The sequence below is a fragment of the Muntiacus reevesi genome, chromosome 2 (genome assembly GCF_963930625.1).
Source record: "Muntiacus reevesi chromosome 2, mMunRee1.1, whole genome shotgun sequence".
NCBI lineage: Eukaryota > Metazoa > Chordata > Mammalia > Artiodactyla > Cervidae > Muntiacus > Muntiacus reevesi.
The window spans coordinates 106,664,419-106,688,134 of NC_089250.1; the positions used below are offsets into that span (position 1 = coordinate 106,664,419).

Below are 23,716 nucleotides of genomic sequence, written 5' to 3' on the forward strand. Positions count from 1 at the left end.
AGAGCTCTTCCGGGTCCTGGGGCGCAGGGCTCTGGGAGCTGACAGGGTGGTCCGGCTCCACGGTGGGGAAGCAGCGGCGGCAGCACCCGGAGCCGACTCACTGCGCACTCGCGCGCTAGCCTGGGCGGTGCACCTGGCGGCCGGCGCCTCACTCCCTCCACCTGTGAAATGGGCTCGTGCCCACAGCCTGCCGCCCGCCTAACAGCGCCGGGTGGCGAAAGGAGACCCCTTTGCAAACCCGGAAGCGCCGCCAGGAGTGGGGCCGGGGGCGGGGCCGGAGGCGGGGCCTGGAGGCGGAGCCCGGCCCAAGGGCCGGCGGAGCCCCGAGTCGCAGTGGCCGCGGCAGCCGGGGAGGCAGCGGCGGTGGCGGCAAGCGGCGGCGACAGTAAGTGCGGGCTGGCGGTCGGGCGCGGGCCTGACCCTCGCCCAGCTCTTCAGGCTCCCGGGCTCTCGCTGTGGGCGGCCTCCCCCCACCCCAAACCCGCGGCCCTCCTGGGGGTGCTCCACGGGAGCCTCAGGACCCCGACCCGGCCTCCGGTTCGGCTCGACGCCTCTCGCTGTGACCCCCCTCCCCGGCGTCCCTTCTCTTCCTCCCTTGCTCTCTCCTCTCACTTTGCTCTCACGTTCCCTCCTCCTGGGTCTACTTTCTCCTCCAGATTCTCTTTCCGCCCCCTCATGAATTTCCTGAGATCGGACCTCACCGTTTGGATGTGGGGGGCCTCGGTATGGACAAGTTAGCCCAAAGTATCCAGAAGGTGGCTGAGAGCCCAAATTGGGGCGCCTGAGTCTGGGGGTGACCCCGACCCCAAGGCAAATTCTGCCGTGGCCTCTGGGTGGCGTCCTGTGTTTCCCACAGAACTTTCCCGTAGGGTAGCCTTACCAGCCCCTTAGCCCCATTTCCCAGGTGAGGAAATCGAGGCACAAAGGCGAGATTGACTTAAGAGTCTGTCAAAAACTTCCTGGGAACCAGCGCCCAGACCTGGAAGATGGTCTGCAGTGGCCCCAAGCCCCAGGAGTTTCTGCTGCGTTGAGCAGGGTCTACCCCTTGCCCCAGGTCAACCAGGACAGGAGCAGGGCTGAGCCCTGCCGGTTCCTACAGATGCCTGAGGAACACACCCCAGGGCATCACCCGTCTGGCCCTGGGGATGCTGGGACTCTTCTTTGCCTTTCTTCTTTTTTAATCCAAAGCCAGCAGCTAGCTTTCATAAAGAGTAATAAGACTTTGCTCACTCCAGTGCCCCGGCCTGTGACCTGAGTGAGAGAAAATTCCTGGCTCTTTCAGAAGCTTGGTCAAGGCTGAATGGTCCTGGACAAATAGGCCCCTGGAGCTGAGAATGGACTCCGGCCGAGTGTGGCCTGAGTGACTGAACTTTAGCCGCGGCACCCACCCCTGGAGTTGGAGCATCTGGAAAGAACCACTTGTCCATTGTCTGTTGTCCTACGTGGGTCATAATTTATACATTTTTAAACACTAATATAGAAACTGTATGTGTGTGTGCACACGTGCGTGCATGGCCACACTGTCTGGTTAGTTTGTTATTGCTGAGCTCCCTGTGAATCAAAGCTGGGAAAAAGGTCTGCTCAACCAGGGGAGTTTAAAATAGACTTGCTGACACAGATGCTCTGGGCTTCCGGCTGCCTCCTGCCTGCCTGCTGCAGGGTAGATGCTGCTCCAGTAGGGGTACATAGCCTGGCTGTTCAGAATCCATTCGTTCAGCAGATATTGATAAGGGTGACCTGCAGTGCTGCCTTCGCCTCTGCTCACAGCTCACTGACCAGGAATTCTTCCAGAAAGTCTGTACTTGGAGCCAGTAGACAAGGTTGCACATTGCCAACCACCTTCCTCCGAGGGAGGCCAAGGAGTCCACATGACCCTCAGACTGATTGGTTGAGTAACCTCACTTTTGCCATTTGTTAGCTGCATGACTTTGAGCAAATTACTCAACCTCTCTGATCCTCCCTCTTCACCTGTGAAATGGGTCTTAGAGTAGCACCTACCATATTGGGCTGTCATCAGCTTCAAGTGCCAGGTACAGACCTGGACATAGCCCAGTGCTGGATTTAACTATAGTGCTGGATTTAACTATTGGGAATTCTCAGTGTTTGAATGTGGGACAAATCAAGTAACTTTACGTGCTCGTTCTTTGCATCTGATAAAAAGGGAGCAATAATTCCTGTCCTGCCTAATTCTGAGAAATACTGTGAGGCTCTCCTGAAATAGCAGATAAGGCCCTATACCTCTGTGACAGAGTGTTCGCATTTCTCCTGGCCTGGCTTAATGCTGAGTTAAGGCTCAGCCTCCTATGTGAGCCTGGATGCACTGATTTTTTTATGGCAGAAGGAACCACAGAGTGTCCCATCCTCAGTTTTATGGAAATATTTCCCATTTATCAAGCTGCTGCCACAGCCTAGGTGCTATATAGAGCATAGAAGTAGGCATGCTACCTTGCAGCCAAACTCCACAGCCAGCCAGCTAGCTGACAAGCCCAGGATGGCAGGGAAGATGCTGACATTTATCAGCATTGCCAGCCAGTTGCAATTTACAATAACCATTGTAAAAAGGCTTCCCCGGGTTTGCAGATGGGGAAAGTGAGGCTCAGAACTTGGTGACTTACCCGAGGCCGTGTACACAATTGTTACTGGCAACCCAGAATCTTTAGTTTGTTTTAGCTGCTACTGCAGATGGGGAGTTGCTGTCTCGTGGTGGGATGTGATGAACAGAGGTGGGGGCCCAAGCAGGAGCTATAAACCCAGGCTTGGCCATTTGCCTGGTCTGTGACCTGTTCTTTGGACCTCAGTTTTCCCACAATAAAATGAGGGAGTGAACTATTAGATGTTTCAAACCAGCTTCTGGGGGCAGCTTTAGACACTATGAGGTTTATTTTTTTTAATGTTATTTGAATGCCTTATTTTTATTTATAATTTTTATTTTTGAACAGATAATACACTCACAAAGTTCAAAATTCAAGAGGCACAAAAGAACATGCAGTGAAGTCCCCAGCCTCGCTCCTCACAACCACTGTTTGAAATTTCTTGTGTATCCTTCCAGAGGATATACTTACATATGTGTGTATCTTCCCCTCCCCTCCTATCCCATCCATACTTCTTATGTACAGATAGTACCATATTCTACACACTTTCCTTCTCCTTAATTTTCTCCCATAAAGTTGAAAAGAGTTTAGAGAGCATTCTTGGCTCATCAAGGGGCCTAATTCTTTTTGTTATGGCTGCTTAGAAATTTGAATGCCTTGAGACCAGGTTTGCCCTTCTGGACTGACTGCTTCAGGCCCCACTATGCCCCATTGCCTTACTCCCAACCAACCTGTCTGCTACCATGTGGCCTCTGTATAGTTTGGGGGGATCCTGAGCTCACTTACAATCTGACATCTTGTCTTTGCCCCTAATAATTAAACCTGAAGCTCTCTAATCACACTGGTGACTCCACAGATCCCCAGGTAGGGGCAGAATCAGATCTGTAAGATGGGTGAGTCTCCAGCTGTACCTGGCCTCAGCTTCTGATCACCTGCCCTGTCTCTCTGCCCCAACAGTGGCCATCATCTCAGAGGATGACTTTCGTCATACCTCCAATTCCACCTACAGAACTGCAAGCAGCTCCCTCCGAGCTGACCGAGAAGCACTGCTTGAGAAGCTGCTGGACCGCCCACCACCCAGCCTGCAGAGGCCCGAGGACCGCTACAACGGTACCTACATCATCTTCTTCAGCTTGGGCATCGGCGGCCTACTGCCATGGAACTTCTTTGTCACGGCCCAGGAGTACTGGATATTCAAACTCAACAACTGCTCCAGCCCAGCCACTGGGGAGGAGCCTAAGGGCTCCGACATCCTGGTAAAGCAAGCTTCTCCCAGGGGGTTGGGGGGCAGTGGGAAACAAGCTTCCTGGAAGGGACAAAGGGTGAGTTCACTTGGGTGCACCCTTCCAGGAAGGCTTGTATCATGTTGCGAATATGGATGCAAGTTGGGAGGCTGTGTGGAGTGTAGTACGTAGATGGAATTCATTTCAACCCTAAGACGTGCCCTGTGTTATGTATGAGGCCTTTTGTTTCACATGGCAGGAGAATATGGAACTGGATAAGACACAGTCCCAGCCTTCACACTGCTTAGTATTTAACTTGGGGAGGAGATGCAAATGATGAGTCTGTGTAGTGTGGTATAGTAATTAACCCGAAAATCCAGAGTCTATGCCTCCATGGGTTTGAAAGGGGGACTCTAATAGCATCAAGTTCAGCTATGAGTTGCAGAAAATTCCAAAAGAGCAGTGACTACTACAAGATGGAAGGAAGGTCATTTTTCTCTCACGTGCAAGTTTGGAGGGGCCAGTCCAATGCTGGCATGATATTCCATGTTGTCAGGAACCTAGCTGCTCCACGACGTGTAGCTTCCAAGTTCAAGATCACTTCATAGTCCAAGATGGCTGTAGGAGTTCTTGCCATTACATCACATAGGAAGAGGAGCAGAGGCATAAGAACATAAGCACTCTGGGAATTAAGCACATGGCTTCTGCTCGTATTATATTGGCTGTAATGCAGTCATGTGACCACACGCACCTCAAAGGAGGCTGGGAAGTATAGTCTTTAAGCATAGTCTTTATCCCGGAGAACCATGTACCCAGCTCAGATGAGAGCTTGTGTTGTTGTGGAAGACGGGGAATCGAAGACTGGGGATAAGTAGTCTTGTCATAAAGGGAGAGATCTCTGCAACTTAGAAGAATGGGAAGGAGACGTTCAAGGTGGAAGGCAAAGTCTAAACTACGGTAGGATGGGAGGAAAGTTCAGATGTCTATGAGGAACAGGGAACCATCTAGTTTTCCTAAATGTGGGGCACACATGCACATAAGAAACAAGGCTTGATTTTATTACCTCGTCCTTGAAGTCATTGCTTGGGACTTGAATGTCAAGATTAGGAGTCTCAGTTTGGTTGGCAGTGGCCTCAGGTCTACCCTTGACACCCAGGGCTGCTCACTTTGTGGGGTGACTTTTCCCTCAAGCAGGGAGAGTGTTAAAGAAAAAATAATTCTGCCACTTGTTAAAGCAGTAAGGAAGCCTTTACTCAAGACTGTTGCAATAAGGGAGAGAGATTGGGCTCACCTACTGCAAGGACAAGAGGGGATTTATAGCCAGGGAGCAAAGTGAGAGGTCAGTGGATGGAAAATTACTAAGAGGAGCCATCAAGGATAGGGTTTTTTTTTTTTCTCATAATTTAATGTTTTATTATACTTCGGTTGAGTATGAAAATTGTCAGTAACCTTACTTGGGAAATAGCCAGAGCATTTGAGATTTCTTTTTAAAATTTATTTTACTGAAGTATAGTTGAAAGAGCCTCAGTTCCCACAACTGATCCAGGGCAGTGTCTGTTCTCTCTTGACAGCTGACAGATGGGGGAAGTAGGGTGTCTCTGAAGGCAAGTCAGACTGGGGGTTGCCAGCTGCCACCTGTTGCCTCTAGGGCTGCCCCAGGGAACAGGAACAGGATACCCTAGCTGACCCAGCCATACCCCTAGCTGGCCTAGGAGTTGGCTCACCAACCCTTTTCTGAAAGCACCTTTGAGATCCGTGACCTGATCCCGTGGAACTTTCGATAAGCCTGGCTTATTAACTGAGGCTTCCCTCATGTCTGACTGGAAGGGATCTTCCGTAGTTACATGTCAGAATCACCCAGGGAGCTTTTTCAAAAATTCCAATCTGGGCTCTTCCCTTGACATTTTGTTTGAATCAGGCAGAGATGAAATGGACATGGGAATTTTAAGACTTCACGCCTCCTCCTCCAGCCCCACCCCCTAGATTCTGACACCCTGCGAGTGCCTCTCTCTGTTAACTGAGGAATTCATAGATGCCTCCAGGGACCAGAGGAGCCAGTATAAACTCATTTCGCCGCCGAAGGGCTGTCACAGGAATGTAATGTAGTAATTTAGAGCGTCCTACTCAAGGTGTGGTCTTGGAACCAGGCTTCACTGGGAGCGTCTTAGTGATGCAGCCTCAAGCTCCCGGACTGGCTGAGTCAGGAGTTGTTAACATGCCACCCTGGTGACTGGCAGGCACGGTGGAGCTCAGGCAGGGCTTCTAGAAACAGACTGTGTGGATTCAAACTCTACCTCTGTTCTTAGCTCTCTGGCCTCTCGGTGCTCATCTTGCAGTATGTAACAGGAGGATTATACCCCCACCAGCTTCTTAGGGTTGTTATGAGGATTAAGTAAATTAACATGCACACACAGCACTTAGAACAGAGTCTGGTACCACTGCTGTGAGTGCCATATAAACATTATTATTGTTATTGCCCTTCGAGCTATGGGGCCCACACTCTGAGCTGCATGTGGCCCTGGTGTATTTGCAGACGGCTGGCTTAGCCAGGGTGCTTTATGATCCATTTTTATTTACCAGTGACTCAAGCGTCCCAGCTTTCTGCCAGCCTTGGTAAATCAGCCAGCCCACTTGGGCTTCATCCAGAAGATCCCTATCTGTCTGGGCCAGCACCCAGCCTCAGGCAGCCCCCAGGGTTGGTTCCGTTTGCACCTGTCCTGCCTCTGCCTCTGCCGCTGCCCCGACAGCGGGCTGCCCAGGGTGGGGAGGACGTGCAGTCCAGTCTCTGGGAGCCTGTCCTTGCCCGGTGGCCGTGTGCCGTGAGCTGCTCTGGCTGCAAGGCAATCCTTTCCCAGCTGCAGGCACTTAGCATTCCAGGCCCTGCTACTATGCTTTATTGCCTCTTTCCAAGTGCTGGCAGGTGCAGATGTAGTACCTGCGGCTGCCCGGAGCTCCTGGCTCTTGGCATCAGAGATGAGAGACCTGTCACCCCTCGATTCATGGGCCGGGTTTGGGAAGCAAGCATGCTGGGGTGTTTCTGCATTTTGTGGACCATTTTTCTTTGCCTAATTTCTCATTTCTGCCACCCACCTCTCCAGTTCTTTTCCCCTCTCTCCCTGATTTCCCTTCGAGAGGTGGTTGGTCTGTGCTGTCACCTGAGGGTTACTCTGGGGGAGGGAGCCACAACAGTCAGACGGGTCTGTCTTCAGCCGCCACCTGCAACTCAATTAACTGTGGATCTGGCTGTTGTGTTTTCTCTGTTCTTTCCTTTGTGTATTTCCCAGGGATGGATACCTTTGGGTGGGGAGTTTGACTCTATAGGAATTTTGCACAGACCGCCTTCTGCCCCGCCCCCCCCCCCAACAAATTATGTACTTTCAAGGTCACCTTCCTTCTCAGGCTCATTTCCTTCTGCCTGGAGCAGCCTTGGGATGGTTTAGAAAGCTTTCTGCTCACCTGCCCCCTTGTCTCCATTCTCTGGAATAAGAACTTTGAATCAACTCACCACAGGACTGTGGGCCCAGAGCCAAAAAAAATTAGAACATAAACAAGGAAGAATTGACAGGAAAATCTGATGCAGAGGGAACCACGATGACAGCCATATTCTGAGCCCAACTCTAGGCCCACCATGCTGGCAAGGGTGTTAAACACAGTGTCTCTCGTTAACCCTGGTTTTTTTTTCCAGACAAAAATTCTAGAGGCTCAAAGAGGTTCAATAGCCTGTCCCTAATCAGACAGCTAGAAGGGTTGTAAACAATTTTATGGAGAACTTAGGAGGATAGATGATTGCAACATTTGTCATGTTCAAAGGATGGTGCAGAGGGAACTGTTGTGGAGACAGGGGCCACCCCACACCTGGATTTGGCCAAACCCTATCTTTCTTCCTATGGAGAGCCTGACCCTGGTCTGGTCTCCTTTCTACCATGGAAGCCCAGGGGCCTTAGCTCTACCTCTGGATTCTGGACCCAGCTTGCAAGGTGTCAGCTGATCCCTCCCCAACCCCCCATTTCCTCCACCCTAGCCCCAGTCCTCCCTTGGCTCTGGGGTTTGTAAACGATCCCTGATCCTGTGGGGCCTCCTTGTCCTCCCCTCAGCCTTTCCTGCAAGCCTGTAGGACTGCTGCTTGGCCAGGGACTGTCCATCAGCCACACACCCCCTTTCTGACCCAGAGAGGACAGTGGTGACATTTTCTTCTGGTCACTGTCTGTCATGAGGCTTCCACGGCCCCTCCCCACACATTCTTCCATGCGCCTTGGCCTGCCCAGGGCTCCTTTCTGAGGGGGCTGTGGACATGGCCAGGTCGTGGGTGGGACCCACAGTCTGGGTTGGTGTCAGCAGGGCCAGAACCCAGGCCTGGCAATCTACAGCTGTCCCGTCCATCCACTGACCAGAGGGGGCCCCAGTGGCCCAGTCCTAAGGAGTGGGGCAGGAGGCAGGTGCATCTCTTACTCTTGGGAACCTCCCCTGCTGCCAGCTGTCTGAGCTATGGGCTCCTCATCTGGGTCCCCAGAGTCCAGTGCACTTCCCCATCAGGCCCTCACCCCACAGCTCTTGGTCTTGACCACTTATTCTGGGGAGCCATGGTCTCAGCACTTTGCATTAACTCATTTAACCCCACTGCACCCTGTGAGGTGGGAACTGTTGTCATCCATGGTGAGAGCACCCTTTTCACAGACCATTTGCTCTTCAGAGGCAGCGAATACAGGCCTCTTACTGTATGTCCCTGTGTTCCCAGCAAAGAGTTGCACATGATAAATATTTGTTGCATTAGTTATTATATGACTGGGGAGGAAAGCCTTATGACCGCAATCCAAAATAAAGCTTTGCAAGGGAGCAGAAGTTCTGGGGGTCACAGCGGTCACCACCAAAGGAGTTCTGATGTTTCAAGTGGTGGGCAGAGACATGAAGTGGGATTCCTGCCTAGGAAAGGAACCCAGGCTGATCTAATTTAGCAGGTGGGGATCTTGAGCATCTTCTCATTTATGGTAGCTTTGTCCTCACCCAACCCCTCAGCCTCACCCAAAGGAGCAAGATAGCATGACTGAGGAGCTGTTCTTACAACTAAGGGCAGACATCCCAGTCCAAGGAGGAGGGTTCAAAGCAACCAGGATGAGCTAGTTTAGAGAAGGACAGATTATCAGAGGTCTTGGTTACGACTTGTTGGTTTTATAGAGTCCCCACCTCGCAGCCTGTGCCCACCACCAGTAGACCCACCATCTTACTAACATTTTATCTGCCGGATGACCTGGTGAGTTAGGTGCTGTGCCAGTTTTCAGATGGAGAAGCTGAGGCTCACAGATTTGGAGCTAGTGACCCAAGGTCACAGACTCCCAAGTGACAGAACTGGGCTGTGGACCAGTCTGGAGGTCAGCAGAGCCTGTGCTGGTCAGCAACATGCCTCTGGACTCTCCATCTCCCCTGATGCCCTCAGCTCTGGCTACACACTAGAATCACCCAGAGAGCTGTGAAACTTACCCGCCTGCCCCACCCACCCGATTCTGGCAACAGTGAAGGAGGGGCCTGGGCACAAGTATTGTAAAGCTCTCTGGGTGAGGCTAAATGTGCAGCCACATGATCTAAGGGAAGGGCTACCAGCTGGGGGTAGGGAGCAGCCTCTACCAGAGCATCAATCAACAGGCTTGGGGTACCTCATGAGAGACGTAAGTGAGCCTTCTGGAAGGACTTCCTACAGTGCAGGTTGTCAAAGCTGGCAGTAGAGGGGAGGATGAAAGCAAGCTTCCTGTTGGAAGTCCAAGGAATGGGTTTCCTTGTCCTGAGCTTCTTCAGAGAGATTGGGGTCCTCACTGGGACCCTTCCAAATAGAAATGGTGGTGCTGAAAGCTCAGTTTCTATGCACCAGTGCTGAATCGAATCTTAGAGACAAGAGTTTTGGTTGAAGTAGAAAAGAATAGCTTTATTGCTTTGCCAGGCAAAGGGAGACACAGCAGGCTCCTGCCCCCAAAAACTGTGTGTCCCTACATGGGAAGATCTGGTGAGGTTTTATAGGTTTAATAGTTTATAGGTTTATAGGTTTAATAGTTCAAGGGTGGGGATGCTGATAAGAGGAGTGTCTGTGTGCAGTGTCTGCACTTCTTTAATCTGGCCTCAGCCGTCTTCTCTGCAGTGAAGAATGCTAACTCCGTTTGTTGGGGGTTTTGATTCTGTAAAGATCTCAGAGCTATTGAGTATCCCGTGAGGTGGAGCCAGAACCCAGCCCCAAGGCTGCTCTGCTGCTTCTGGGCTGCCCCTGCCTTATCTCCGTGTACCTTCCCAGATTAGCAGCTGTTAGAGCCTGCCCTGTGGGGGCTGGAGTCTGTTCCCTACAAGGAAAAGGGACAGAAAGGCTCCTGCGCCCAGAAGCCCTACAGGGTCCTGCTCGGTTTCAGTGAATGCGGGTCTGGTGTTCCTTTGACCTAAACGCTTCTGGTTTGATAATTCCTCAGCGTGCCTCTGCCGTTCCCCTAGGGCCTGACAGCCTTCCTCTGGTCACGCGCCTCGTGGGAGCTGGTGGGCTCCATAGCCACCCTCCTCTTACTCCTCATTTGCCAGCCTCCTGGAAGAGGAGCAGCAGGGCCAACTGGGTCCTGAGGTGGATGTCCTAGACCTGGGGTGACAACGGGCGAGAGCAGGTGAAGCCATGAGAAGGGAGGACAGGGAAGTGGAGGTGGTCCTGGCCTCCGCTCTCGAGTGCTGCCGTCTCTGTGAGGACCAGCCAGTGGACTGTGACCTGCTCCTGGAGTTTCAGAGCCACGGGTAATTTATTTTGTAAATGCTCAGTACCTGGGAGAAGCTGGGTCTGTCTGTCCCATGGGACTGCAGGGGAGTTGAGAGGAGCCCAGGAGGGTGACAGGACTTTATTCAGCTCGTTTGCGTAGTGCCCTCCCTCACTATGTGACCTGGGGTCGGGCTCCGAGCCTTCTGGGTCCTTTGCGCACAGACCCACCTGCAGTATGTGCAGAGTGCTCAGGATATTGCTGGGAGGGAAGTCTGGTATTTACTGAGCATCTCTTGTGAGGCATCTGCTGTTTACGAACTGGGCCAAATCCTTATAATATTCACCACCTTTACCAAACTCTTGCCCTGTGCCAGCCACTGCACTAAGAGCCCTGATTTGTTTATTAATTCCATGAGATTTATTAAACCACCTACTGTGTACTAGCCCTCAGGATATTATTATGCCCATTTTACAGAGAAGGAAGCCAAGGCTCAAAAAATACAAGTTAAGTAATTTGTTCCCAAGCACAAAGTCAGTGACAACTGTTACTCAAGCCAGGCCATCTGAACCTACGTTGTCCATGCCCTTATTTCCTTTGCCCCAAAGCAGCTTTTCTGACCTCGGGTGGCCTTGGCCTACAGTGGCTTGAAGCAGGGCTTGGGTTCCCAGGTAGAGATTGAAGCCGGGTCATTGCGGTGAGAACACCAGATCCTAGCCACTAGACCAGTGGTCAGTGACAAGGGCCCTGGCCCTTCAGCTTTGCAGAAAAGAATTTCCATAAAGATGGAAAGTAGTGAAGCAGGTGAAGTATTTATTAGAGAGAGAAGGAGCACACAGTACATGTGGATAGACACGTGGGCAGACTCAGAGCGGGAGAGAGTCCCAGAGCCGCACCCTGGGGGCCGTTTGAATTACTTTTATGGGGCATCTCTTCTAGATGTCCTTCGGCCAATCATTCTGGTTTGCCTGGTTCACAGTCCATATTTGGTATATCTCAGGATCATCACATGTGTGTGCACGCATCTCTTAGCCAAGATGGATTCTATCAAAAAGGTTGTTGATAGCTTAGCATCACTAGATATCACTCCCCTTTAGACCTGCAAGGAGCCTTTCTGTGCATGTGTGGTCAGGAAGGTACCCTGATTCAAGAATAAGAAATATGTGGTTTGGGTAGGGCCCAGCCTCCTCCCTTAATTGCCCTGCCCTGTCTTGGAGTTTCAGTCCTCAGGGAATGAATCCCCTAACACTTTACCCTGGGGGGAGGAGGAGGGTCCATCTACTTCCTGCCTCATTTCCAGATGTTTTCAGACTACTTTTGACCCCAGTGCACATTTCACCTGGCAGAACCTAGATGTCTGTAATGGAAACAGCGTTTCATGAAGCAGCATCTACATTTTTAAAAAAAGACCTCTGATTGTAGTTTTCAAAGAGGAGCAAGTGATCATCAGCGCTGAACTTATAAATGGCTTATAAGCCACACAGGCTGAAGATGGCGAGTTTGCTTTGGGATTTACCCTTTGGTATGAGCCCATGATGGCCTTGGGGAGCAGCATCGTGGGGGACGGGCAGAAGCTGTACCCGAGACTGTGAGGGAGAGGATGGGGGAGGAACCGGGGAGACTGCACACCTGGGAAACGCCTCTAGGTGTTCTACTCTGAAACTGTCTCCTTCTGGAGCTTTGGAGTGGGAGTTACAGGGGGGACGTGTGGTCAAGAGGGCATGGGTCTCTCTGGGTTTGTTTTGTTTTTAATACAGGGGAAATGGCAGGCAGTTTGTATGCTTGTGTGAGTGGGCCAGTGGAGAGGGGACCATGGGGGCTGAGGAAGATGATGCAGCAGAGCGGGGTGAGGCCGCAAGCAGACAGGGCCTGGGCTCGGAGCACAGCAGAGGGGTCCCAGAAAAGCCCCCAGATGGTTTATCCTCAGGAACTGGAGAGAAGGCAGCCGAAGAGAAAATGAAATAAAATTTTGGTCCTGACCTATTAAGTGGATTTCGTATCCATTAGTGGGTTGCAACCTGTTATTTGAAAAGCCCTTCACCTGTTTGCCTGTGACCTCACAGTCAGCCATAAGGATGCATTTTGCCCAGAGGGAAGGAAGGGGAAGCGGTAAGTGATGTGCTGATGCCACAGGGCTGTGAAGACAAGGGTAGGGACTGTAACCCAGGGGTACCTGAGGCTGCCTTAGATTTCCTGGGGCACTTCAGCAGACACTCAGATTCTCAGGCTCTGCCCTGCGGGCTGCCTCTCCCAGGCAGGCCAGGGCACTGTTGCCAGGTGCTCCTGACATAGCCAGTTGGCAGGGGAGTGGGTATCCAGGTCTCTGTGCCACATGCTGTTCCTTGAGAAGCTTGCACCTTTCTGGATGTAGATGGATCATGGCTCTCCTGCAGTCCACTCCTAGTGCAACTCACATCTCTTTGAATGGAAAAGATGCCCCAGTTCCATTTGGGAGTCTATTTTTCAATAGCACGATGCTGAAGAATGATGCCAAGTGAGTGAAGCACCCTTCCTCACCCTTTGAAAGCATATTAAGGAAGGATTTTGCCTGAGCCCTGTCATCCCAGAAAAGGAGACAGTGGGGGCAGTCTGGGGGTCAAGCAGAATGGCAGGGGGCTCCAGGCTTCCTGCACAGGGCATGGGCGAGTGGTTGCCAGGCAGAGGGCAGGGCCCTCCCCCTGCACTGCCCAGCAGCCTGGGCAAACGTGGATGGCTGCTCTAAACCATTTTTTAAAATTAGAACCAAAGTGAGTCATTTTTTTTTTATTCCCTTGTCCACCCTCTGATTCTAACTGCAGACCCAGCCAGCATGCCATTCCCAATAAATATACTGTGATGGCTTTTTCTTCTGTTTTTAGCTCTTGCTGTGTCCTGCAGAGGGAGAGAAAAAGCCCAACCTGAGACGCTGTCAGTCATGCCTTCAATGACCTCGACTTCTCTTTTTATTTTCTCCCCGTGTGCTCAGGGCCCCTTTCCACTCTGGCACCCTGCACCCTGGCCCGCCCGAGCTATTGATTGCTCCCCCTCTGCCTTCAGTTTTATTCCTTCCCTCTCTTGTCCTTAGAATCTAGAGGCGATTTCCTCGACAAATTCGAGGGCTTTGAGTCTCCTTAATGTGATTGATCCCGAGGATCCAGAGAGCATAAACAGACTGTAGTCTTTGTGGGCGCCTTTGTTACAGGGCCATCATCTGGGAGGGGCATGTGGAGGAGGCAAGGACCTGGGGGGCGGTCCTCTTGGGAGTCCTGTCTGTGTGTGCACATGTGTGTACACACATCTGAGGTGTATAGCAGCCTATGGTTTCTGCCCACATGGACCTCAAAAAGAGAAACAGCCTCCCTGTAGAGGAGAGGTCATGTTGGGTGAGGAATTGCAGCCTAGTCTGCTGAGGACTCCCTCCTCCTGGTGGTTCTCCTGGGTTACCTTCTACAGAGAGAGTCTCTAGAGCACCGCCAGACCACCTCCACCTTACACACACGCCACAAGGCTGGTCCCTGCCCTCAGCGGTCAGCCCTGGGAGCCGATGCATGTCAGCCCTCTGGGGGTTGCAGAAACTGAGGGTAGGTGGGGAGTTTCCTTGGAAGGCCTCTTCCTCCTCGCCCTGGCCATATGGTCAGCCAGCAGAAGAGGAAGGACCAGCTGGCCAGGCAACATCAGGGGCCAAGCCCCGAATCAACTCTCACCCCATGGAGGTTGTGCATGGACTTGTAGGCTTCCAGTTTCTCTGACCTTTTGTTCTGTCTCTGAGCCATTTCCCTGCCGACTAAGGTTCTAGCCTGAGGGTGTGTGGTGGTGGTGGTCTAGTCACTAAGTCGTGTCCAACTCTTGCCACCCCATGAACTGTAGCCCACCAGGCTCCTCTGTCCATGGGATCTTCCAGGCAGGAGTTTTGGAGTGAGGGTGTGTAGGTAGAACATAAAAGATGAAGATTCAAGGCCTGCTTGCCCCTGGTCAGGGACCAGGTCAAGGTGAAGGGGGTCGGGGAGCAGAGTGGAAGGTTGGCAGAAGTGATGTTGCCATTTACCCTGCTCACCCTGCCTGGTGGAAGGACCTGGGGTTCAGGAGGGCTGGGTTGTTTCTGACTCTTTGTCGAATTTTCTGGGTGACTTAGGGCTCTGTTTCCTTAAGAAACTAGATTGAGGCTGGCAAACTTTTTTGCAAAGGGCTAGATGTTAAATGTTTTAGGCTTTTTGGACCACGGGATCTCTGTGGCAGCTACTTGGCTCTGCCCTTGTAGAGTGAAAGCCACTGTGGATAATCCATAAACAAACAAGCATGACTTTCAGCATTTCCCCAAAAAAGGAAGCTGGACAGATTTGATCCCAGGCCAATCTCTTGCCAACCCCAGGACTAGCCACTCCCTGTGGTTCTCCCCCTACAAGTGTTCTGAGATCTGTTATAGAGGTGCCCACCTGACTTGGTTTCTCTTTATAACACTTTACCACTGCCTGACATATTGTCTGTTTATTTGCTTATGCGTTTGCCCACTGTCTCCTTGACCAGAACATCAGTTCCATGAAAGCAGGAACTTGAACTAAATCCCCTCTGAATCACTCCTGGCTCAGAAAGATGAGCAGAGCGAGGAGTTGATGGATACGCATTTGTAGAGGGCCTGTCGGTGCTGGGGAGAGGGCACGGGAGGAAGACCCTCGCAGGATTGGATGCCGTGGTCCCACATTCAGGGGGCTGGACTCTCACCATGGGGTCAGTTTTCCTCATATGCACAGAATGCACTGGAGCAGACTCCTTCCCTGCCCAGTGGAGTTGCTCAGGCCTGAAGCTGAGGGGTTACCCTCTGTCTTCCTCTGTCCTTCTACCCCCACAGTCAGCCTTTCAGCAAGTCCTGTCAAGTCTACCTCTGAAATGTCTTAATGCCTCCAGTTCTTCCCTCCACGGCCTCAGCCTCACTGGCTCCCAGGGTGTCCCCTGCCATCAATTCTCCATGGAGGCTGCAGAAGTCATTTCTTTAAGAGAAAATAGAGAGGCCAGGTAAGGGGAGTCTGAGCCGTGTGACTTTGGACAAGCATCTGACCTCTCTGAGCCTCAGTGTCCTTGTCTGCAGTGTCGAGGGAGTAAATACACGAAGAACACTTGAAATAGCTCTGCATGGTGGGGGCTTGGTGAGTGGGTGCTGGTACCAAATTTCTCAAGGGTTTAGAACGGCACATCCAAACTCTGGCCTCAGCCAGCTTTGTCCCCCCTTCTCTCCCTCACTCCTGCATTCCAGAGTCACCTTGGTTTTTCATTTGTTTGAACACACCAACCTCATCCATCCCCTCACCTTTCACGAGCTTATCCTTGGGTCTCTGTTCACATGTTACCATCCCACTACCCTCGCCAATGTAAGTCCCCCCATTAGGCCCTGTTGGTCCCCTTACTTGGTTTTCCTTTTCATTGCATTTGTTACAATTTGCTGTCTTTTAAAAAGCTTGTTTACTCATTTTTTTTTTCCTCCCTCACTTGAGTACCCTAGCCTCTAGTACATGCTGGGCAAATAGAAGGTGCTTGGCCATTACCTGTTGCTTAAATGAGTGGGCTCTGAAAGACTGACTGCCTTTAACATTTCTTGAGTGAATGAATGAGTGGATACATGCATAGCCCCTGTCACCGGCTTCTGCCCCTCCATTCACTCCAAACCTCCTGCCAGGTGACCCACTAGACCTAGCACTGACCATGTGGTTTTGCTGTTCAGAGGCCTTCTATAGCTCCCTAGTACCATCTGAAATAAACACCCCTCTTCAACCTGCTACATGAGACCACCCATTATCCTTCTTCACCCCCATGTGCCATCATATAACCAAGCTGCAGCTTAAAAAGGGTCCAAAGGGAGGAGACAGTGCATGAGGAGGTCCAAGCAGGGGCCAGGAGGCCAGGCTGCGTGGAGAGGAGTCCATAGCTGCTGGACCCTGCAAGGCAGACACACATAGGACAGATGGGCTTGGATTGGGGGTGAGGAGGTGTGGGCAGAAGAAGGAGCTGAGCAAAGGCATGGGTGGAGCTGGGATCTATTGGAGTGAACATGAGCCACAGTCAGCTTTTGGGGATATGGGGACCAGCAAATGATGGAGCTGGGGTGAGAGTAAAAGGGAAACCAAGCGAACTTTGGCGGGAAGACACAGAAAAGGAGGGAGGAACCATGGGCCTGGGGAGGGGGGCTCGCCTTGAAGGCCTTTGGCTGGGGAGGGTGGAGCTTGGGCTCAGGTAGGATGGCCGGCTGGCAGTGGTTAAGTGTTCTGGAGACAGAAAGTGATGCAGGTGTGGGGCTGTCAAGGCTGGGGAGATGAACTCCCAGCAGGGTTGTAGAGCAGGAGGGAGGAAACTAACAAGGCCCCTCCAGCGGCAGAGAGAGCAGGACGCTGTGCTGCCAAGGGGGGCGGGGAGGTGGCCCATGAGTCCAGGTTGGGGGGTTCCTGTGGCTGCCTCACGACTCAGGCGGCGTGGAACAGCAGAAAGTTCATTCTCAGGGTTCTAGAGGCTAGAAGTCAAAATCAAGGGGTCAGCAGGACATGCTGCCCCTCTCCCTGCCCCCCCACCCCGACCCCACGACAGAGACTCTGGGAAGAATCTTGCCTCTTCCAGGTTTCAGGGCTCCCGGTCAGCCTTGACTTCCTCGGCCTCTGGCAGCACTACTCTGGTCTCGGCCGCTGCGTTCCCTGGGCGCCCTCCCTGTGTGTCTGTCCAGGTACCCTCTCCCTCTTGTAAGGACACTCAGCCTTAGAGTTAGGGCTCACTCTTATCCAATGTAACCTCATCTTAAATGATTATATTTCCATAAGACCCTATTTCTAAATCAGGTCATCTCTGAGGTTCTGTGAAAGTGAAAGTCTCTCAGTCTTAGCGACCCCATGGACTATACAGTCCATGGAATACTCCAGGCCAGAATACTGGAGTGGGTAGCCTCTTCCTTCTCCAGGGGACCTTCCCAACCCAGGGATTGAATCCAGGTCTCCCGCATTGTAGGCAAATTCTTTACCAGCTGAGACACAAAGGAAACCCAACCCTGAGGTTCTGGGTTGCTGTGAATTTTGGGGGGACACTTTTCAGCCCATTATAGGGGTGGCATGTGTGTCAGGAGCCCGAGGACTGACAGCAGGCCTTGGATGTGGGTGGACTGCAAAGGGGACCCTTCGAAGGAGTCTTTCTGAAGAGCCATCCAGGAGTGATAAGGAGTTCAGAGTGAGGGCAGAGGCCGCTCTTTTAGGGAGCTTGGAGTGAAAGGAAGGAGGGGCCTGGTAGCTGGGGACAGTGAAGTCAAAGAGGTGTTTGTTTTTTCTTAGCCCAAAGGAGACCTGAGTGGGCCTGTTAGGCAGAAGAGGAGGAGGGAGCAGCAGTGCTGGAGAGAGAAAATGCAGACGAGGCTGGTGAGGCTTTGTGAGGAGTCTCCCAGAAGCTGGCTCTGGGGGAGGAGGGGCGCCTTCTTGCCCCAGAGAGCTTTACAAAGAGGGGAGGAAGGGCGGAGAGGCTCCTTCCAGAAAACGTCAGGAACTTTGCTTATCCACTGACAGGAATTCCAAAGGAGCTGTGAAAAAAGATTGCAGTCTGGGAAGGGCTTCTAAGCTGTGAAAGAGCAAGAGTGATAGTAACCCCAGGAAGTCTGGGCCTGGAGACTGCCAGCCTTGAGGCTCAGGCCGAGCATCAGGCCTGATGTGAGAATAGCGTGCAGAGGTCTCATGGGGACTTCTTTCCTGAGTGGCTGGGTCATCTTTCTGGACCTCACCTGTCTTGACCCCAGCTTAGTTGTGCCCTTGGGCCCCTGGTACCCCATCACACCTAGGTGGATTTGGGCTTCTGTTTCCCTCACCCGTCTGACCTTAGAAATAGGCACTGCCCCTCCCTCCCTGGCCAGCCAGCCCTCCCTGTTCATCCAGGCCTCGGGCCACAAACCCCTTAGCTTTCCGAGGCCAGTGCCCCAGACAGGGGCCTTAGAACCCACAGACAAAATGCCACCTGAATCTTCGTGGGGATACCGGCCCTCTGCTCCATTCTTGGCCTGCCGAGGAACCGCACCCAATGCCGGGGTGGGGTGCCTTCCCAGCAACATCCTGGACACAGAGCTCGGCTCTGCGCTGTCCAAAGGCAGCAAGTTTGCAACGGCAAGCTATTCTTGGCTCCAGCCTGCTCACTGCTGCTAATTTCATGCCCCTGTGATCCAGGTAATGCTTTGCTGCCTCAAGCTGCCACCCCCAGGCTTGAATCGCTTTTTCTCGCGCCGCAGGAGCTCAGCTGCCTCTGCCGTGCTGTTGAGGTGGGGGCCACGCAAAGCTGCCTCTCGGAAGCCACTGGGTGGCCGGCCCAAACTAGTCGGCCTCAGCTCGTGACTAATTTGCTGCACTTATTTCAAAGTGTCCTAATGGCTTTCGGGGGAGAGGAAGCTTACCCGGAGCCTGCCAGATATAAACGGGCTCATTTTGGGGCCTCCCTGCCCGAAGAAACCTCTTTACCTGGACTCCGAGCTCAGAATTAAATTCTTCCAGAAGAGATACTTAGCACGGAGCCTCCCAGCGTGGCGGAGGAGAGGAAATGTTCCCATCGTAAAATGGGCCTCACATCTGGCCAGCTGGCTCGGGTGGGGTTTTAGATTGTGTTTTTAGAGCATCTCTCCCCATTCCTGGTGTTCACAAGCTGGGCCAGAGCGTCACAGATGAAAACGGGTTTCCTCATCTCCATCACAAGTGGATCGATGCCCCGCACCCTGACCACAGGGCGTCTCCACACCGCCCTGCACCGGGGGCCGCTGACCCGCTGGTGCGCCCCTGGTGGCTCTGCCCACAGTCTGGCTTTTGGTCCCCACCTCCGCCTGTCCTGGGGCGTTCTGCTGGGGTTTGCATGGTCAGGAGAGAAGCTGGAAGCCTGCCCGGTGCTTCCCAACTAAGAGGTCCTCCTTCAATGGTCTGTTCTTATCAGCGGACCGTGTCCATCCATTTTGGTGGCTGACAGAAGTGAAGGCTTTTCTCTTAATCTTTTTTTTTTTTCCTTTTTGATGCTATTCAGATCCACAGACCTGAGGAAATGCCCAAGAGAATGGATGGTGGGGTTTAAGGAAAAGAGATAGTTGGCAGGCAGATGGGAGAAATCAAGCCTGTCATTTGCTGGCTGGGGCAGAGGGACGATGTCACCCTGATGAAATCTTTGATCCACGGGCTGGGCCCTGCTCACTGCTGGGAAGCCATGTGCACTGCCAGTCCCAGCCTCTGGGGCAGCCAGTGACATGCTGTAATCCCAGGGATGGTCTTTGGGTTGGTACAGCTGTGAGGCAGGCAGCCCCAGCTACATGGCTCTTAGATTTGAGGAGTGATGATAACGATCTCCCATCCCACCCCTGCCCTACATCCTGCTACCCCACTCCCCAAGTGTGCACCTCTGTGCAATTCATCCGCCTCTATTAGCCTCAGGCTTCTTATCTGTAAAATGGGAGCAATCCCAGCTCTGACTTGCTCTTAGAGGCTGAATTAAGAGCAAATGGACTGGGATCTGTGCAGGTCACGTGAAAGCAGTTTTGTTCAAATGTCAATAACCTGGTTCTCTGCAGGCCCTCCATGTCCATTGGGATACCTGAAAGTGAAAGTGAAAGTCGCTCAGTCGTGTCCGACTCTTTGTGACCTCATGGACTATATAGTCCATGGAATTCTCCAGGCCAGAATACTGGAGTGGGTAGCCTTTCCCTTCTCCAGTGGATCTTCCCGACCCAGGAATCAAACCAGGGGTCTCCTTCATTACAGGTGAATTCTTTGCCAAATGAGCCATGAGGGAAGCCCATTGGGTTACCTGGCAGGTGCCAAAGAGGACCTTTGATGTTACCTTGGCCAGAGGCCAAGCCCAAGATAATTGCACAGTGCAGGGAAGATACTGGAGGGCAGGGGGATTCGATTAGACCTTCAAGAAGCAGAAGTTTTCTTCCTTGTTCCTCAGAGCTGGGCTTACCTCACGTTGGGTTGGAGAATTCAGAATGATGGGATTGCTGTTTCTCCTTAGCAGCCCCGGGGGAGGGGCGGGTGCCCTAGCTGCACTCCTGCCTCTCTGCCCTGTGAATTGAATGGACCACTCATGCCTTCCTGCCTCAGCTCGGTAAATTCCTGTGGATACCGAGGGAAGCCTCAGGGTAGTCTGTTCCGACAAATGAGCCAGGGTTAGGGTCCTAAGTGGCGAAAAAGTGTCCATTCCTGTCTTAGCACATGCTCTTCTGCCTCTTGGAATGCCATTTCTCTTTCTACCAGCACCCACCCCCTTCCCATATCTGTCTGGCAAACTTCCCCCCGTCTCTCAGGCTGCAGTCCAAGATGACCTCCTATGGGAAGTCCCCCTAAACTCCCTCCTTCCCTTCCCACCCCTTGGATCTATTGTTTTTACAGCTGTGGGATTGCACCCAACTACGCGCTTCCTAAGGGCATCAGCCACCCTATCTCTTCTATTTTATATGCCAAACCACCAGCCTAGTGTTGGGTACACAGGGGCTTTCTGCATCTTCAGTGAACCAGGGAGTGGGTAGAACATGAAGGGATGCTGATCCAGATGGAACTGGTCACTCAGCGGGCTTGGGGCTGTGGGGTTACCATCCTCTGGGTCTCCCACCGGCAATTACATCAGTCGCAAACTGACTCCCTGGTTTTCTATGAGCTGTGTAAACAGGGCTGCCACATTGCACAGCTCTGAGGAGCTCCGTTCATATCACCGCCCACATGACTGTGGCCCCCTGGGGTTGTGCAGCGCACAGCCGCCTCTGCCATAGGAGGGGGCCCAGTGCCATGGCCCTGGAGGGGTGGTCTTCTCCTTGCCCCACTCCTCTGTCGCCAGAGTCCTTGGGGCCTTTGGGCTCATCTCTGGAGGTGGAGGCTGCAACCTTGTTGCCAGGCGCCTGGTGGGGCAAATAACAACAGAGCCTTTTGAGGGAGCTCTCAGGAATCGGTCCCAAGTGGAGGTGAACTATATGACACGAATTATCTCCAAGCATTGCATTACTCAAAAATCACCCTATAGAATGGAGATTTCAGATTGCTTTGGAGGGGGCAATGCTGTTACCATTCTGACTGCAGTGTGTTTGAACCAGTATTCAGCTGTCTTCACATTTCCTTGAGTAAAATGGAAGAAGGTAACCTCAACAGGCCTTGGGAACAAATGAGACGAACCAGGAAGGGAGCACCAGCTGCGAGTCTGCAGTGTGTAGAGTCGAGAATTGAACATCCGGCCTTCGCTGTTGGCTGTTTCTTAGAAAGGAGCCTGAGGCAGCATCTTATGTACTGTACTCTGTTGGGGAGTGCTGTCCTAGGGAAGTAAGAGTGAGGAAAAGGGAAGTGAGGCAGGGATGGAGGGGAGCAGATACAGGCTGTGGATATCACTGCACTGACCACAGCTTTGCGACTAAAACCCAGCTGCTTGCTCAGGCACGTGGGGTGTCTCCTGAGGAGCCACGTGGAGCCACCACATTTCAGAGCAGATGTTAGACCGGAGGAGGAAAGGCAAGCAGTGTCTCTAGTCTCCTTCCCGTCTCCCGCCTCTCATTGGTTGAAACCTACCTTGTGGGTGTGGCTTCCTCCACCCTCCTGAGAGGGTCCCCCGGCCCCTCCCACAGCCACCCAGGGAGCAAGAGCCTCTGCAGGGGCAGCCTGGGCAGTGCACAGGTGCTGGGGTCTCTCCCTGGCAGCTGGCTCCCCTGCTGGTGGCAGCAGTGGCTGTGGCTTCATGACTATGTGGGACCAAACAGAAAGGCAAATGGCCTGAGGGGCAGGTAAGATGAGCAGACCTGGGGTGGCGCATAAGCCAAGTCCAGTTTCTTGAAATCAGTGCATGCTGCTTGCAAAAATGATCCTAATTTCGGCAAAGGATTTGGAGAGGAAAGGCTTGGGGACTAATGTGGTCAGCCAGCATAACCTTTGTTCCCTTCATGAGTGGGCACATCGGTCCTCATGTCTGGCAAGAAGTTGAATGAAATCATGGTCAGCTGTCTCTGCTTTCATCAGGAACTGAATTTAAATTGTTCTAGGAAGGCTCATGCATTCAGAAAAACCCCAGTTACTAGGAACTTGGCTATCTCACACCCTGACTAATTAGGAATCTATTGCTATGGAACAAAATACTACAAACTTAGTGGCTTACAACAGCACATGTTTGTTATCTCATAGTATCTGTAGACCAGGGGTCTGGGCGTAACCTATCCAGTCCTCCTCAGGGTCTCACATGGCTGCAGTAAGGGGTTAGTCTTAGACTAACTGGGCTAGTCTTAGACTAACAGGGCTGCAGTCTTACTGGAGACTCAACTGGAGAAGGATCAGTTCCAGCTTACTTGGGTTGTTAGCAGAACTCAGTTCCTTGCAGTCGCTGGATTGAGAGCTTCAGTTTCTTGCTGGGTGTTGGTCAGAAACTACTGTCAGCAACTAGGGGTCACCTGCAGTCTTTGCCACATGGGATTCCTCAGCCTGGCCACCGGCTTCCTCCAAGCCATCACAGGAGGAATAAAAGAGTCCAGCAAGGTGGGTGCCACCATCTTGTGTGACATAATCCCATCCACATACTCATGTATACCCTTCACCTTTGGCATGTCCTCTTGGTTAGAAGCAAGTCCAGGCAGGTCCTAGCCACACTCAGAAGAGGGGAAGATTCAAGGGCATGAACACAGGAGGCTGAGATCATCGGGGACATCCTAAGAACCTGACCACCACACCTCATTTTATTAGAACTCTATTCAGAGGCAAAAGCAACAAATAATTAAGTAAAAACCACCACATGTTTATATCAGGAATTAAGTGTGGAAAAAAAGAAAAAAACAAAGCTCTTTGGGATGTGCTGAGTCCACTTATATCACCAACCACAGCTTCCCGATCTGATCCAGTAGAAAGATGGCACATGGTCAAGTCCATTCTTCCCCTGCCTCATTGCCTACTCTCCACCCCTGCCCACATGCTGTTTGTAAGGCAAAGAAATGGGCTCAATCAACAGAAAGGGAGTCCTAGCCTTATCCACTTGTCAGTATTTTAAAAACTTTCCAACACTAAAAGGAACTTTTTCTGCTTAAATATCAATAAGCCAGAACAATAACCTAGAAAATCCCTATTCCTAAAATGTTCAGGGAACCTGAGCCTGCTTGAAAAAACAGACAGAGCTTCTGCATCCCACGTGATGGTCATTCATAGACTTGTCACAGAATGAACAGCCGCTGACAGAAAGCTGTCATCTGGAGCTCAGATTTGGGGCCATC

The 23,716-nt window shown here is 52.2% G+C and overlaps 1 protein-coding gene across 1 annotated transcript in view; it reads left to right on the plus strand.

Moving 5' to 3' along the window:
• Positions 1–288: 288 nt before the first annotated feature.
• The window catches only part of SLC29A3 (solute carrier family 29 member 3), a 45,708-nt gene continuing 22,280 nt past the window's right edge, over positions 289–23,716 (plus strand). Inside the window, exons 1-2 of the mRNA XM_065922524.1 lie at positions 289–385; positions 3,549–3,847. Of these exons, the coding sequence (XP_065778596.1) occupies position 385; positions 3,549–3,847 (300 nt within the window). The 5' untranslated portion in view covers positions 289–384. The remainder of the gene's footprint in view (positions 386–3,548; positions 3,848–23,716) is intronic.